We start from the raw sequence: 15,936 nt of genomic DNA, 5'->3' as shown, positions 1-15,936 counted from the left end.
GATTCCCATTTTTACAAAATATGTTCATGCATACAGTATGCGTGTGTAAGTAACTCTCCTTGCTTTACTGCCTGGCCTTCACTGTCTAGTGTAGCAGTAATGGTTTATATTGCACTCCTGTGTGTTTTAACCTGGACTGGTTCTTTGTAGTTCAGACAGGCTCGGACATGACACAGCCAAAGAGGTCTTTAACAAAAACGGCAACATGCGTTTAACCTGGGCTGCTTGCACAGACATGAAGAACAAAGAGGATGTTTTCCTTGCATGTTAACATTGAGTGTGTATGTGTCTGTGCATTGGTATGTATCTTGTTTTTCCATCTGAACTGTTAGTGCAATGCTGAGGTTTTAAGCCACTGTATCCCACACTCTCCTGTAAATAATGCAGAGAGTGGACACAACCGCAGAGACATGGAAAACGTGTTGTCCTTGTTCTCCTGCACCAGGAAACAGAGTTCCAAGAGAGGTGAGATCTTGAGGCTCACACTTACAATTTTTTTATAGCTGAATCATACGTAATAGTAAAGAATTTGGATCTGCTTATCATAAACTACAATATATTAAAGCATCAGGGTGTTAGTGAGATAAGACCAGTGTTTCATGTAGCGTTACATAATCAGCACTTTTGTTAAAAAAATTTAAGAGAAAATTCAAATATAAGACACTACTTTATAAATTTACACCTGAATTCAGTTGTTTTATTTTTTAAATGTAACACACAATACAATAATTACAAACTGGACGAGTCTTGTTTTTAAGTAGTTGGGCACAATGTGTGAAAGTAATATTTGGGTTCATGAATAATTTCTGCAACTGTGATTCCGGTATAAATACACTTTTGCCCCATTAAAGTCATAGTACAGTTTAAATATCATTACAACAAGGCAATCTGTTGTTATACTTTTGTGAACTAACAAAATAATTGTACAAAAGACAGCTAGCAGTTTCCGGAGATGAAGATGAGTCTTTTATTACTGGGATCTTTTAGGCTACATTGAGGTAGCGGTCACGGCTCAACCCATCCGAGTGGCATTAAAAATGTAAGGCCTTGTAAAGAATACTCATCTATCTGTTGAATGGCATTAAAATGAGAGCGTCTGCCCTTCCCCCGTTTCTTCTGAATACCAGCACCCCGCGCTCCGATGCTGAATCGCTTTGTCAATGTGCGGTTGGCGTTCTTGGCGACCGTGCAGGGCCCGGGGCCATTTCTATAGCCCTGTTATTGCTGCTTTGGTTTTACGGATCTGTGAGAGGATGTTTTGTATTGAGTGGAGGCTCTGTGCTATAGCTTTGTTGATTAAACACCAAGAGATGAGATGGTGAATGAAACGTTGGACGTTGCTCAAGCCTCTTTCTCATGAGCCTAGCTGAGGCGACAGTGACAAGACTAAACGCGTCCCCCTCGATCTCAACGGCCTGGTATTGTTTAACAGGAGTGATGGGATCAATGTAAATGAGAAACCACATCCAGTGACTGCAGGATAAAATCACAAAATTACATTTTACAAAAGACTGTTGACAGAAAAATTTATAATTCTGCCCTGTGTTCTAATTGGTCAGTAACAAGGAGGTCTATAAATTTCCTGATACACTACAGTTAAAAAATTTGAAATCTAAGATTTTTCAAATGTCTTTTATGCTCTCCAAGACTCAATTTATTTATTTAATATATGAAAAAAAAACAATTTGAAATATTAATAGTTTTCTGTTTTTTTTTTCTTTTCTTTTTAGTGTTATTTATTCCTCCCGTGATGGCAAATATTTTAAGAAACTATTTTAATGTTTCGGCAAATATGCTTATTTTTTAATGCTTTTTGTGGAGACTGTGATACTTCACAGGATTCTTATGACTGAAAAGTTCAAAAGAACAGCATTTATTTGAAATAATAAATCAAAAGTAAAATAAATACGAAGTAAAAGATTTTCTACTTTATTCTTGTTAACATGAATAAACCGATTCACAAACCGATATTTGTGAATGGGCTGACGCTGGGATTTAGAGGATTTGAAGCAAAAAATATTTGTTGAACGTGTACTATGTGCCGTAAGCATTGGCTCAATGTCATTATCTAATTTTTGACGGAGGTGGCGTTTAGCGGCTTTTGCATCTGAACTCTTCATATATATTGAAGAGTTCAAATATCGGTTTGTTGGCAAAAGCCTCTAGACGCCACTTACCTTTGGCAGCAAAAGCCGCTATGTTCCGAGAACCAATCAGAAGGTGCGAATCGAATCATATGATTTTGAGCGGTTTCAATAGCGCACAGCGAGGAGCCGGTTTTTCTGTGGAGATTGGTTTTTATATATATATATATATATATATATATATATATATATATGTATGTGTGTGTATATGTGTATGTATGTATGTGTGTATATATGTGTATGCGCACACACACACAGTGGTGTGAAAAAGTGTTGGCCCCCTTCCTGATTTTTTTGCATGTTTGTCACACTTGAATGTTTCAGATCATCAAACTAATTTAAATATTAATCAAAGACAACACAAGTAAACACAACATGCAGTTTTTGAATGAAGTTTATTATGAAGGGAAAACAAAATCCAAACCCACATGGCCCTGTGTAAAAAAGTGCTTGCCCCCTAAACCTAATAACTGGTTGGGCCACCCTTAGCAGCAACAACTGCAATCAAGCGTTAGCGATAACTTGCAATGAGTCTGTTACAGCGCTGTGGAGGAATTTTGGCCCACTCATCTTGGCAGAACTGTTGTAATTCAGCCACATTGGAGGGTTTCCGAGCATGAACTGTTTTTTTTAAGGTCATGCCACAGCATCTCAATAGGATTCAGGTCAGGACTTTGACTAGGCCACTCCAAAGTCTTCATTTTGTTTTTCTTCAGCCATTCAGAGGTGGATTTGCTGGTGTGTTTTGGATCATTGTCCTGCTGCAGAACCCAAGTTCGCTTCAGCTTGAGGTCACAAACAGATGGCCGGACAGTAGACAGCTGAATTCATGGTTCCATTTATCACAGCAAGTCTTCCAGGTCCTGAAGCAGCAAAACAGCCCCAGACCATCACACTACCACCACCATATTTTACTGTTGGTATGATGTTCTTTTTCTGAAATGCTGTGTTACTTTTACGCCAGATGTAATGGCACACACACCTTCCAAAAAGTTCAACTTTTGTCTCAGCAAACACTTTTTCACACAGGGCCATGTGGGTTTGGATTTTGTTTTCCCTTCATTTAAAAACTGCATGTTGTGTTTACTTGGTATCTTTGATTAATATTTAAATTAGTTTTATCTGAAACATTAAAGTGTGACAAACATGCAAAAAAAAAAAAAAATCTGGAAGGGGGCCAACACTTTTTCACACCACTGTATATATATATATATATCTCTATCTCTATCTCTATCAATATATCAATCAACACAGCATTTGACCACTGGATTTACAAAAATCATTTCAGGTTTGATAAGTGTTTCAACATTGCATCAACTACTGATGAACACATTCATTTTTATTTGAATTATTTAACCATATATTACTGTCCTTGGAAGGCTTTTGACTTTCAAACACATTAAAATGCATAAGTTCACATTGTTTCTTATTTACAGGCAAGCATTCCAAGACTTTTTGTCATCTGAACATCTTTCATCTAATAATATATTCACTTTAAGTACCACCTGAGATTTTAAAATAAATATTTTAATAATTATCACATTTGCATGTTCACGGTTCTCTGATGTTGGTTAATGGTTAAAGGTAATCTAAAAGTTTGAATAGTAGTCTGATTATATTACCTGAAATGTGTAATGGATTACATTACTAACTACAATTTTTGTCAAGTAATTTGGAATCAGTAATGGACTGTGATTTGTAAGTAGTCTACCCTGCTCTACATGTGTGTGTATCTGCTGCTTACTTGCTAGTTTTAAAACTGTAAAAAAAAAAAAAAAAAAATCTATAAGGCATTTGAGTTTGTTCTTTACTGTGAATATTTTCACAGATGAAGGGGTTTCTGGCATTGCTCTGTGTCTGTGTCATGTGCCCTGTAGCCGTGACTACATTCACAACGTAACAGCCTCTCATACCTAATTGCTTAAATGCATAATAGTGTTTGGAATACAATCCAATTTGGAACACAGAGGAACTTGTCATGGAATGCCTGCCCATAAATTCCCTCAACCTGTTTTTTTTTTTTTAAGTGATTCTATTTTTATAATTTAACTCCTATCAAATGGTATCTTTGTGATGTTGAAGAACCTGTAGAATGAACCCTTATAGCCTGAAGCAACAAATGATGAATATATGAGATGAACTTTAGGAGTACAAATATCCTTTACCTGAGTGTTCCATAAGGCTTGTACTAAATAACAAAGAAAAGCGAAGCATTGCGGTATTTGTTGGTCACAGATTCTCTTCAGCTTAACTCTGTCAATCTTTCAAATGCCAGAATCTTGTCTTAACCTCACAAGCTCTGTTTTTACCTGGGCTTTGGCAGCTGTCTCTGAAGTCACGTGACGCTCTTACTGAGGGTCACTGAGATGAGAAATCCTACAGTGATCTTAATCTGAATGTGGTCTGCGATCAGTGCAACAAGCCAGAATTTTACCAGCTCCCTGTCTATGTTACCAGGGTAGATAAAGGATTAACAGCTCTCGCTTTATCTGCAAGCATCTGTCTTTTGCTCATCATGGCCGTGGCGTGGTGTTGGGAACGGTGAAAACAGGTGCTCGTCTGTGATCAGGGACGTCAGGAGTGGAGCGGTGGGAAAGGAAGAGGAGTGTTTTGATCAGTTTGAGTAGAGCAAGATATTGACCTTTTGGGGGCTGAACTTTGAAGTTCATGGGAGTGTGCTTATATTGTCCAACAAATGAAGGCTTTGAGGAATGCTGAACCTTTATTTAAAGAGCATGCACAATGTCATTGAACTTTACAGAAATTTAATAACAGGGTGACTAGCCGGAGTGTTTTTCTGTAATGTTGTAATGGGTCTTACGTCACTGTCCTTCTGACTTCAAAGAGACCTTATCTTCTCCTGTAGGCTTCTTCACTGTACTCCACAGCTTTCAAAGAAGAGCATTTCCTGTGTGGGGAGATTAGATTAACATGTCGCTTTGTCAGATGTGCTGTTTCTTACAGACAATATAATATATCACAGTATAATCAAGAGGAACTTGTAATAGAAATCACAGTAAAGATGAGAGTGTTGATGGGTAGAGTGAATCACAGCCCAAAATTAACACATGGCAGGTGCCAGATGCAAGTAAAAATGGGTTTTGGGAAATAAATAAAACATTTGTTACTTTCATTTGGAATTGCAATGTTAGATTTAAGATGAGTTATACTAGCATTGAATAATTTAATGAAAATGAATGCTTTAAATACTTCATTTATAATAAAATATATTTTAATTCATTTTTTAAGTTTGATACATGATACAGTTTTTTACAAGTTCAAAATCTTATGTTTGCTGTGTTTGGTTTTGTTTATTCTGTTTGTTTTGAGTTGTTTGCTTGTTTTGTTATTGTAATTTATTATTATTTATTATTATTATTATTATTATTATTATTATTATTACAATTAAATATTTTATTTATTTTTCATTTGCACTTGATTATTGTTTGTAATTGCATTTTGTTTTGTTTATTTTGGTTATATTTGTTCGTTTTTATTTGGTTTTGCTTGGTTTTTGTTTTTAGTTTGTTCAATTTGTATTGTTTGTTTTGTTTGTTCCATTTCGTTTTGTTTGGTGTTTATTTCATCTGTTTTGTTTTTGGTTTTGTCGTGTTTTAGTTTTTTTGTTTTGTTTTGAATTGCAGGCATGGCAAGCCATCCTAATCTGCATGTTGATGACCCAGATATGGTCTTTTGGACAGATGAGTGGGGTCTTGTTGTTTTTGTTTTTTGTTCAGTTTTTGTTTCTGTTTCGTTTCATTTTGTTTGGTGTTTAATTTTGCTTTGCTTTGCTTTTTATTTTGCTTTGTTTTTTTTGTTTTGCATGGCAAGCCATCCTAACCTGCATGTTGATGACCCAGATATGGTCTTTTGGACAGATGAATGTGGTCTTCTGTTGATGGGGGGATTTTATCAGTATTTGTCTTGAGGGTACTTTCTAACATTTGTAATGAGTTTCTATAAAGCCTCTGCAGAAAAACTGCAGAGAATGGAAAAAAAAATGAATGTTGAAATCAGTAAGCCCACTCACAGTAGTTGAATGTTTATCTGTGACCTACTTAAGTACTCAAGAGCTCTAATTCAGATTCCTTAAGGTCCCAAGCATCTCAATAATAGCAGGAAAAACGGATGAAAGTGTGTATGGCTGTTTCCAACTGTTATCCAGTGACTTTATCCTTGCTGATAGGCACTACACCAGAGATTTGTCATGATGGATAATGTGTTCTTGGTTTGTTTTGGATTAATCTCTTCACAGTGGGCTGATTTCACCTTTATTGAGACCAACATGTGTACAGATTCTGACCTACACCATGAGAACATATCTAAAAATCATATAGTCTGAGCGTGAGAGACATGCCGCACCACAGCAGTGACTCATACACACACCGCAGCGGCTGAAGACGCTCTCAAGCTGCTTACAATAATCCTGCACTCAGAAAATACACTTTCTTCCTCTTTTCTGTTTTCACCTTCTCTTCTCCACCCAACCATCCATTCATCCAACTTCTCTTCCATCTTTAAATGCATTCAAACGATCTTCCATCCAATCTCATCTTCATCCATTCATCCATTCATCCAGGTGCTCTTCTCAGTCTCTTAGCAAAACCATGCGTCTGCACCATAACCTAGAAACACATAAAGAACATGAAGTGACATTCCTGTGTGTCTATGAAATTGTGTGGTTTAACCATAAACATTAACATGGGAAACAACCATTTTTTTTCCTTGTTTATAGTGAAATGTTTACTAACTAAATCTCTGTTTCTCACACAGATGAGATTATGCAGCAGGAGAGCAGTCCTCTGTTTGCCGCAGACATCAGCCCAGACCTCAGGAAACAGTTTGCCTTCCTGTCAGGTGAGTCTCCTACACAATCAATCCCAGAATGCTCACTATGAGAGATTCTGAAAGATCATCATTAAATAAGTTTACATGTACAACAAAACATTGATTAACTAAAAAAAAAAAGTCATTATCACCTTTACCTGAATAACACAATTTTAAGCATTTACATGACTTTGCCGTTCAAAAGTTTGTGGTCTAAGTTTTTTTTTTTTTTTTTTTTTTTCCTGTGTTGGAAAGAAGTCTTTTATATTACCAAGGCTGCATTTATTTGAACAAACACAGTAAAAATAGTAATATTGTGTAATATTATTACAATTCAAAAGACTTGGTTTCTAATTTAATATATTTTCAAATGTAATATATTCCTGTGATGCAAAGCTGAATTTTTTTTGCATCATTACTGCAGTTTTCAGTGTCACATGATCTTTCAGAAATCAGTCTAATATGCTGATTTGCTTCTTATCAATGTTGAAAACAGTTATGCTGCTTAATATTTTTGTGGAAACTGATACGTTTTTTCAGGATTCTTAAAAAAAGAAAAAAAAGAAATATAAATCTGTTGTAACTTTATTAAATGTTTTAGTGTTGCTTTTGGTCAATTAAATGCATCCTTGCAGAATAAAGGTATTCATTTTAAAAAATTGTACCAACACATTTTTGAAAAACAGTATGCATGTTCCATGTTAAAATGTATTCACTTCCTGTGGTTCCATGTTAAGTGTAATTGTCTAAAATGTTCATGTACAAACTCAGTGCTGACATTCTCATTCACTCCGATGTTTATAGTGCAAATGTGTCTGCTACAGGAAGTGAATACCTCATTTAATCACTGATCTAATGAGCTATATTTGTAGTGTTTTGACAGCATCATGAGTATGATTTGTCCTGTTTCACATGTGCCGTGTCAGAAGTGAATACGTGATAGATTATTTATGAACGTCTGCTTTCAGTGTCAACAGCAGATTCAGAATGTGCACAGATTCCACATAAACAAACATTCACTTAATAACACTCCAGAAACTCTCTCCAGTCTCCGCAAATAACCCAGTTAGGGCTCGGCTCAGGTTGCCCAGGATAACGCCTGACTGGAGGAAGCCTCTTAATTATTCAGTATTGCCATGACGATGTGCTTGACAAAGTTCAGAGCTGATGTGCTTTGCGAGGATATTTGATTGACAGTTAGGCTGTGTGTGAGGTCTATAGAAGAGTTTTATAGTGAATAAGAGGATTAGATTGGGATTCAGGTTTTCTATAAAAAAACAACTCATGCCTTCATTGCATCAGAGAGTCTCTGAATATTTACAAACCTAACTCTGAACTCATGCATTATACATGCCATGACACATTTACAACAATACTGCTAGAAGAGTGAACAGCCAAGTTGCATCATTGAAGAAACAGGGATATTCCAATAATAAGGAAAAAAAAAAGATGAGTGTTCATTGCACTTCTGGATTCTGTTAACTGATGACCTTGTGACTTCAGACCTATTTCCAATTTTGTAGTGCATTATAAGGGGTGACGTCCATTTTATTCTGTTGTCTGAATTTTTAGTGAACAGTTTGTTTCCCTCTATTGTGTGCACATTTTTAAAGCATTTATGGAGTATAGCTGATGTACTCATTGCACTTATCGCAATATGGAAAGCTTCAAATACTGTCCAAATAGTTTTTGCTTCAAAGATTTGCTCCCTCATTTTTAACTTCATACAAATATAGAGCATTCACTACTTAATGCATAAGCATTCTCTCAATTATTCATGTGGCACTGTGTGTGTGTGTGTGTGTGTCCATGTAGCATATGCAATTTGTAGCTGATTTTATTTCTGTGTTTTTGTTGCTATGTGGAATATGTTGTTCTGGTCTCATGCCTCAGTTCTCCACCTAGATTTAATGACAGACCTCCACTGCTAGACGCTCCTTCTGTTTATTTCCTGTTTTAATTTCCTTTTCGCTCTTTTCATCTCATTTTCTTTTCTGGCCCTACTTTTTCCTCCCAGACGGCTGCAGAGGCCTGTGTCTGATATTATCATTATCACACAGGGTGTGTGTTTGTGTGTCTGATGGAAACACCGGAAACTTAAGTCACCCAGTATGTGAGATTGAGATGAAAGCTCTTTGTGGAGTGTTTTCATCTTATTTCTGATAATGTTGTCCATGTTCTAGATTTCTTGGGTCTGTATTTGTGTTCTGATGGTACTTTATTTTACTACATTCTACCATTTCCCATTTATAAATTTAGAGAATTCTGCTCTATTCTTCTGTTTTTAACATTGCTGCTTCATATTCCACTGCTTTTTTTCTCTTATTATATTCTACTATATACTCCATTGCTATATTCAACTTTAGTGTACTCAATTATCCTATATTCTACTCCATTCTACTGTTCTACCCGTATGTACATCATTCTACTCTATTCAGCTCTAGTGTTCTCTATTTGCTATATTGTACTCTATTATATTCCATTCAACTACACTGTATTACTCTGATCTACATGTTTACACTCCATTCTACTCAATTCTCTGTTCTTCTCTATTGAATTCTAATCTACTCAATTCTACCCTTTTATACTCAATTCTGCTCCGTTCTAAATTTATGCTTAATTCTACTGTAATATACTCAAATTTACTATATTCTAATTTAACTAGTTTTCTGTTTTCTTTTATGCTACATTCTACTCTATTAAACTTCAATATACTCAATTCTACCAAGTTCTACTCTATTCTACCATTTATACTGTTTTACACTTTTGTAATCCATTGTGCTCAATTCTATTGTTCTTCTCTTTTGCACTCCATTCTACTATTTTCTGCTAAAATATACTCCATTCTACTGTATCATATTACTTTTATACTCCATTCTGCTTTAATATACTATTTTACTCAATTTGACCCTTTTATACTCTGTTCTACTCTTATATACTCTGCTATATTCTATAGCGTACTGTTATATTATATTGTTCTCAGGCTCTGTGTGTGTGTCCGAGACAGAGCGAACAAGAGTTTCTTTTGTTTGTGTTGTGTTGTGTCTGTTTGTTGAAGATGATGAATGACTCTTCGTCTTTTGGATTGCATGTTGTAGTATAATGTTGCAGAGTGACCCTCTCTCTCTCACCTGGTCCAGATGGACTGGAGCTCTTTGGGTTTGCTCTACTGATGGGTACAAATGCGACAGCAGTGTCCTTTTCACCTCGTGTGTGTGTGTGTGTGTAAGTGTGCACCTGTGTGTCTGTGTGTGACCGTCATAGAGGTGTTAATATGTGTGAGCTCTGCAGTGGATCCATCCAGCTCTATTAATCTCAGTGCTGTAGCATCCAGATACACACACACACACACACACACACACACAGTCACATGACCTCTGTCAGTGCACCAAACATGTCCTTCTTCCTCTTTCTCTTTCTGTTTTTCTTTCTCACACACGCATAGACTATATCTATAGCCCCAGTAATGATTTATATGATGTTTATCTCTGTGTCTTCGAATGGACTCATCTGTATTTGCAAGGCAAAGCTCAATGACAGGAAAAGAGGAGATTTGAAGGTTTTGTCCTCATGCTGTTGCATTGTGCCCTTGACATTGCCTCATGTCCTTGATGCATCTATGCAGTTCGTAATAGCTACAGTCATTCTTCTGTGAATGTACGCAGTCTCTGTCTTTCTCTGTGTAAGCAGTACATTGGGAAGCTGTAGAAGTGCCCCCTAGTGGGTAGAAGACTTTTTAATGCAGAAGTGCTGCTGGATTATACCATTTCCTGATCAGTCTGACTGTAAACTAGTTCAGGAGGCTACTGCAGCTTCAAGGTCACTGGTTATAGACAATTCTCCCTCTGAATATGCAGGGTTTCATAATTTATATTCATCACAGGGATTAACGGAATAAAAAGATGATTAGTTTTCATGCTGCATCTTAAACAGAATTGCTAACAGCCTTCTTCCAAATCTGCATTTCCAGGTGGCCGAGGACAGAATGGCGGCCCCATCATTATTTTCCCAGAGTACCCGGCATTTGGTGAGCTGGAGGAACAGGAGTTTCACAACGTGCTGACATACCTGACTAGCGTTCCCAGGTGAGAAAACAGGAGGTGGAAGCATCAGTCATTACCAGCACTTAAAAAAAAAAAAAGTGCCTTTGATCAGGGCATTTGAAAATGTTTTTCCCCCCAGACCTGGAAAATAACTTTTTTATTGGCTAGATGCTTTTTGTAAGTGCTTACAAAGAAGATGTGCATGCAAACCGGTGTGATAACATCAGTCTGGCCATTGATGCTGTTATTGGAAACATGTGTACTTTAATCTATTAGCTCCAAAAATTGCATCCTGACATATAAATACACTCCAATCTCTGTAACACGATTTAAAATAATTGAGGAATGACTGGAAATGTCATGAAAGTTCATTGGTCACAAAATGTGGTAACACATTTAGTAAAGCCTATCTGAAGCTATTTTTGTTTAACAATAGAAAACATTGTTTGATTTATGATGCATCATCTTTATTTAGTCACATCACTGCACTGCTGATGGATGAGAAATGTTTTTGGTGGGGTTGTTTTATTTCTTGTATTGGACAGTAGAGGGCACCCTAATGCTTTCCCATTGCAACACATCATGCTGTTTGCAATTCAATGAATTTGAGTCATGACTGCCTGCTTGTGTGTGTCTCCCGCCACATTAATATTCATCATACATATTAAATTAGTGTGTAATTATGTACATGATTATCAAGGTGATCCTAATGCCCCTTGTTTTACATATGCATTCTTAGTTTGTGAGTAATTTGAATACATGATTTTCTCAGGGAAGTATATTATTATTGACCTGAAGATGCCTTCATATCAATGAGTTACCTAGAGATGTCGAATTACTTTGCATGTATATCATTTAATTTAAAAAAAAATGTTAATCCCTATGAAAGTTCACTGGTGCATTGGTGTATTTGCTGATTCTGTGAAATCCTCTTTAATTTAACAGCCCTTGTTAATATTCTGATGAAAGAGTGATTCTGGTCCTTTGCTTTCCATCACACTCTCTCTCTCGCCACCTCTTGTTTCCCCATTATTCCCACGAGAAACCGAGAGAGAGGGGGTGATTGGGTAATTAGATGGATTTCTTCATGCTGAAAATGGCTGATGGGCTTTTAATTTAGTTCTGATTTGGTAAATTAAAGGAGTTCAGGAGCAAAATACAGCAGCTCATGAAATAGAGGGGCGAATGTCATGAAACCCCCTTAAGAATGCGTCCGAGTCATATTTTAACACAAAAGAAAAAGAAATGGGAGAATGATTACTATACTACTTTGATAAAAAACAAAGATATTTTGCATTGTGACATTAAGTACATTTAGCTTCAAAATTCTAATTCTTATAATGAAAATTAATTCTCATGCAAAGTAAAAATAAATACTAAAATAATGTAAACAAAAAATACATTATGGAAGTTTGTTTGTTTGTTTGTTTTTACTACCTAGAATTAATGCTGTTTTTATTTTATTTTTTATTTATTTATTTTCATAATGTCTCTGTCTGAACACATTATGAAAATATAAAATAATAGTAATAACAATCAAATAATTAATTGATTTAATTCATTCATTCATAAATTAATACATAAATAGACAAATAGATATATATATTTGAAATTATTATTCAAAGATTGTGAAACCCAATTATCTTGAGTTAGTTTTTTTTAACAGTGAAAATGCAAATGTGTTGTACTAAATAAATCTTTGTCCCATTGTTTATTCAAAGCATTCAGCTATCTAGTATATGTAAAAAATATTACTTTGCATTCTTAACACATTGCACTAACATCACATAACGATAATTGAAAACATTATTAGACTAAGCACCAGTATGACCATAAATCATGTGTAGTGAACCAACCGATGGCTTTTGAACCCCCCAGCAGCCTTTGAATGGAAGGTTATAATTACAGTGATGATTGTAATCAGATTTTTGATCTTATTACTGATGGACATTCAAGGTCATTAGTCAATGTGTCAGTGCAGATCTGCACCGGGGCTTTGTCAGCTGATAAAACCCTTGCATCTCTCTCCTTTGCTTCCTCCTCCTGCCCTCCACTGTGAAAGGAGCGGAGAACAAACGTTCCTGAGTAAAACAGCCGGAGGCTGAGAGGGGGAACTGAGAGGAGGTGGGATTGAGAGGAGAGAAAAGGGACGGGAGTGTGAAATTTGGTGGAAAAGGCGGGAGCCAGAAAGAGAGAGAGACAATCTGTGTCACTGTAATGGCGGCAGATTTGATACACAAGTATCTGCAGTGCCAGCTTCTAGTGGGAGGAGCCTTCATTATCAATCAGCACCTATCTCCCGCCCACATTCCATATTGGCAATTCAAGAGCATGGCTGTTCGTCAGCTCTCTCCTGAGCTCTGATTGGTTGAGAGGGAGCACCTGATGCTGCACAATTGGTCGCTGGAGAGGGGAAAGCAAAATGTAGCTGCTCCCCCGGTCTGTGCCTACGGTGGCACTCATTCAAATGGAACCATAAACAGAGGGGCTGTAAGCAAAGGTGCATTGAAGGAAAGAAAGAAACGGAGGGGAAACCATCTGTGTACACTGAAATCTGCTGAAGGACCCTTGGAATATCAGCGTTAGGGGTGGATTCTGCACATTCATGCTGTTTGTTTTTTAATGTCAGGAGTGTGTAATTGGATTTTTCTGCTGCCTCGGTCATCATAAAACAGCTTGATACTGCTGGTTCGGAGAGCTGCCATTCTGTATGGTGATGGACGTGGCAACCAGCTCAGCATCTCTGCTCTACGTTACCACGATTGCATTCTGGTCTAGTGCATTTCAACGTACGTCTATGGGTTTTCATTTGCATTTGGACATCTTATGCATTCATCTTGTTTATCACGGGGCAAATGCTTGTGTACGTGTGGATAAAATAATGGTTTGCAATGAACCGAGTGCTGGTTACTTTGTGGTTACTTAGTCAGTCTGATGTTGGTTAGTTAGTAGAGAACTGTTTAAGGATGACTTTAGGGTATGTGATATCTTCAGTATCACAATGTTTATGATTTGTGTGTGTGTGCGCTTGCTGTCATGGTGATGGTGTCTCTTGATTTTCAGTCTCAGCTCGACGGGGGTCGGCTTCATCCTGGTCATTGACCGGCGGCAAGACAGATGGGCATCAGTGAAGGGGACGCTGCTGCGGATCGCGGTGAGCCCTCTGTGTGTGTGTGTGTGTGTGTGTGTGTGTGTGTGTGAGAGAGAGAGAGAGGAAAAATAGGATGTGCATGTGGTTAAATGTGTATATTGTTATAGAGAACCTCATAATTTATATTTAAAGGGAAAGATTACCCCAAAATGAGAATTGTCATTATTTACGGTCCTTGATGAAGCAGTTTGAAATAAGTGTTTATTATGCGGAACACAAAAACTTAATTCTTTTTTTGTTTTTCTATACAATGAAAGTCAATGGGGTCCAATGTTGTTTGGCTACCATTTGACAATTTATGGGGAAAAAATGTGCTTCAAATATCTTTCTTTGTGTTGCACAGAAGTAAGTCATATACACTCTTAAGATAAAGTATCTTTATTGGCATCTATTGTGTGTGAGAACAAAAATCGAGTGTGCATGTTCTTAAATATGTATATTGTGTTACATTTAAAGGGATGGATTACCCAAAAAATTAAAATGTCATTATTTACTATCCTTGATGTAATGCTTATTATGTGGAACAAAAACTTAAACTATCTCTGTGCTGCTTTGGTTTTTCTATACAATGAAAGTCAATGGGGTCCAATGTTGTTTGGCTCCCAGTTGAAAATGTATGGAAAGAAATGAGCTTGAAATATCTTCTTTTGTGTTGCACAGAAGAAAGCAAGTCATATACACACTCTTTACTGGCATCTATGTTTCCACAAATAACATTTACATTCATGGAATCTTTCCATTCCACAAAATGTTCTTTATAGTGGAAAAGATTCTTTTGAGAACTGTTCACTAAAAGATTCTTTGGGGACCCAAAAATGGTTCTTCTATGGCATTGCTGTGAAAAAAACCTTTTGGAACCTTGGTTTTGTTTTTGAAAAGATATAAGAGTAAGTAAATGTCAGAATGTTCATTTTTTTGGTGAACTTTCCCTTTAAGATGAAATCTCTTTGTGTATTTGTATGAATGAGGAAACTTTTGTGTGTGCATCTGTGTGTTATTTTTTCTGTGCATGCTGTAAGAAGAATAGGAGCTGACAGGCAAGTGCCTTTGGCTATATGAGTGGATTAGTCAGAATTTCTGCGTTGTTCCAAGTTGGAGGGCATCTCAAACAAGGCCCTCGGTTCTTTTCATAGAAACCCTAAATATTTAATCCACCACAGAGACGTCTAGCGCACCACAGCACGTCCACATGAGTATAAACCCAGCACGCTGAAAGCACAAATGATGTTGAAGTTATGTTTAATGAACAATAGCAGCAACAACAGCTGTAATCTTTGTCCGTTCTTGTCATCAGCTTGTTTTGAGTGCGGCCTGTAGTGATCATCAAAGCTTTTATGCTTGCGATAAACTCTTCAACAAGTGTGGTGGCCGCAGGGGGTTTGTTAAAGCTGCGAGCGTGTGTATGATGGTCAGTAGGGGAGAGGTCAATGGGCTAATCAGATTAACACTGTTTAATTAGGACAGCACTCAAAAACACCACTGGAGGAAATCAGTAATCAAGATGATGGCTAACTTGTGCTTCACTGCTTTACCAAACGAGGACAAAATGTGGTATCTAAAATTACTACCTTTTTTTTTTTTTTAATTGAGTTTGATCATTTTTCACATTTTGTCAAACTGAGCAAAGTGAGTACTGATTTTGGTCTTAACTGTAGTTGTCTTTGCATAGCAGAAATGATAAAAAGAACAGACTTTTGTTACATTGTTGTTGGTGTCATTATTGGCATTATTAATTAATTTATTGGGTTTAATACAGCAGTGGGAAATATTT

The 15,936-nt window shown here is 36.7% G+C and overlaps 1 protein-coding gene across 8 annotated transcripts in view; it reads left to right on the top strand.

The window, feature by feature from the left end:
• The window catches only part of LOC306873266 (guanine nucleotide exchange factor DBS-like), a 65,489-nt gene that overhangs the window by 17,680 nt on the left and 31,873 nt on the right, over positions 1–15,936 (top strand). For 6 of the 8 annotated variants that reach the window (XM_079422427.1, XM_079422425.1, XM_079422424.1 and 3 more), the window contains exons 2-4: positions 6,918–7,001; positions 10,942–11,056; positions 14,078–14,168. In XM_079422427.1, coding sequence (XP_079278553.1) covers positions 6,918–7,001; positions 10,942–11,056; positions 14,078–14,168 — 290 coding nt within the window. Of the gene's footprint in view, positions 1–6,917; positions 7,002–10,941; positions 11,057–13,459; positions 13,804–14,077; positions 14,169–15,936 lie in introns of those variants that run through there. The other 2 variants (XM_079422429.1, XM_079422428.1) reach the window with 2 other exon arrangements.

Source organism: Barbus barbus (assembly GCF_936440315.1).
Source record: "Barbus barbus genome assembly, chromosome: 7".
NCBI classification, from domain to species: Eukaryota; Metazoa; Chordata; class Actinopteri; order Cypriniformes; family Cyprinidae; genus Barbus; species Barbus barbus.
The sequence above is the reverse complement of the archived record's forward strand: the minus strand, read 5'-3'. Positions and strand labels throughout refer to the sequence as shown.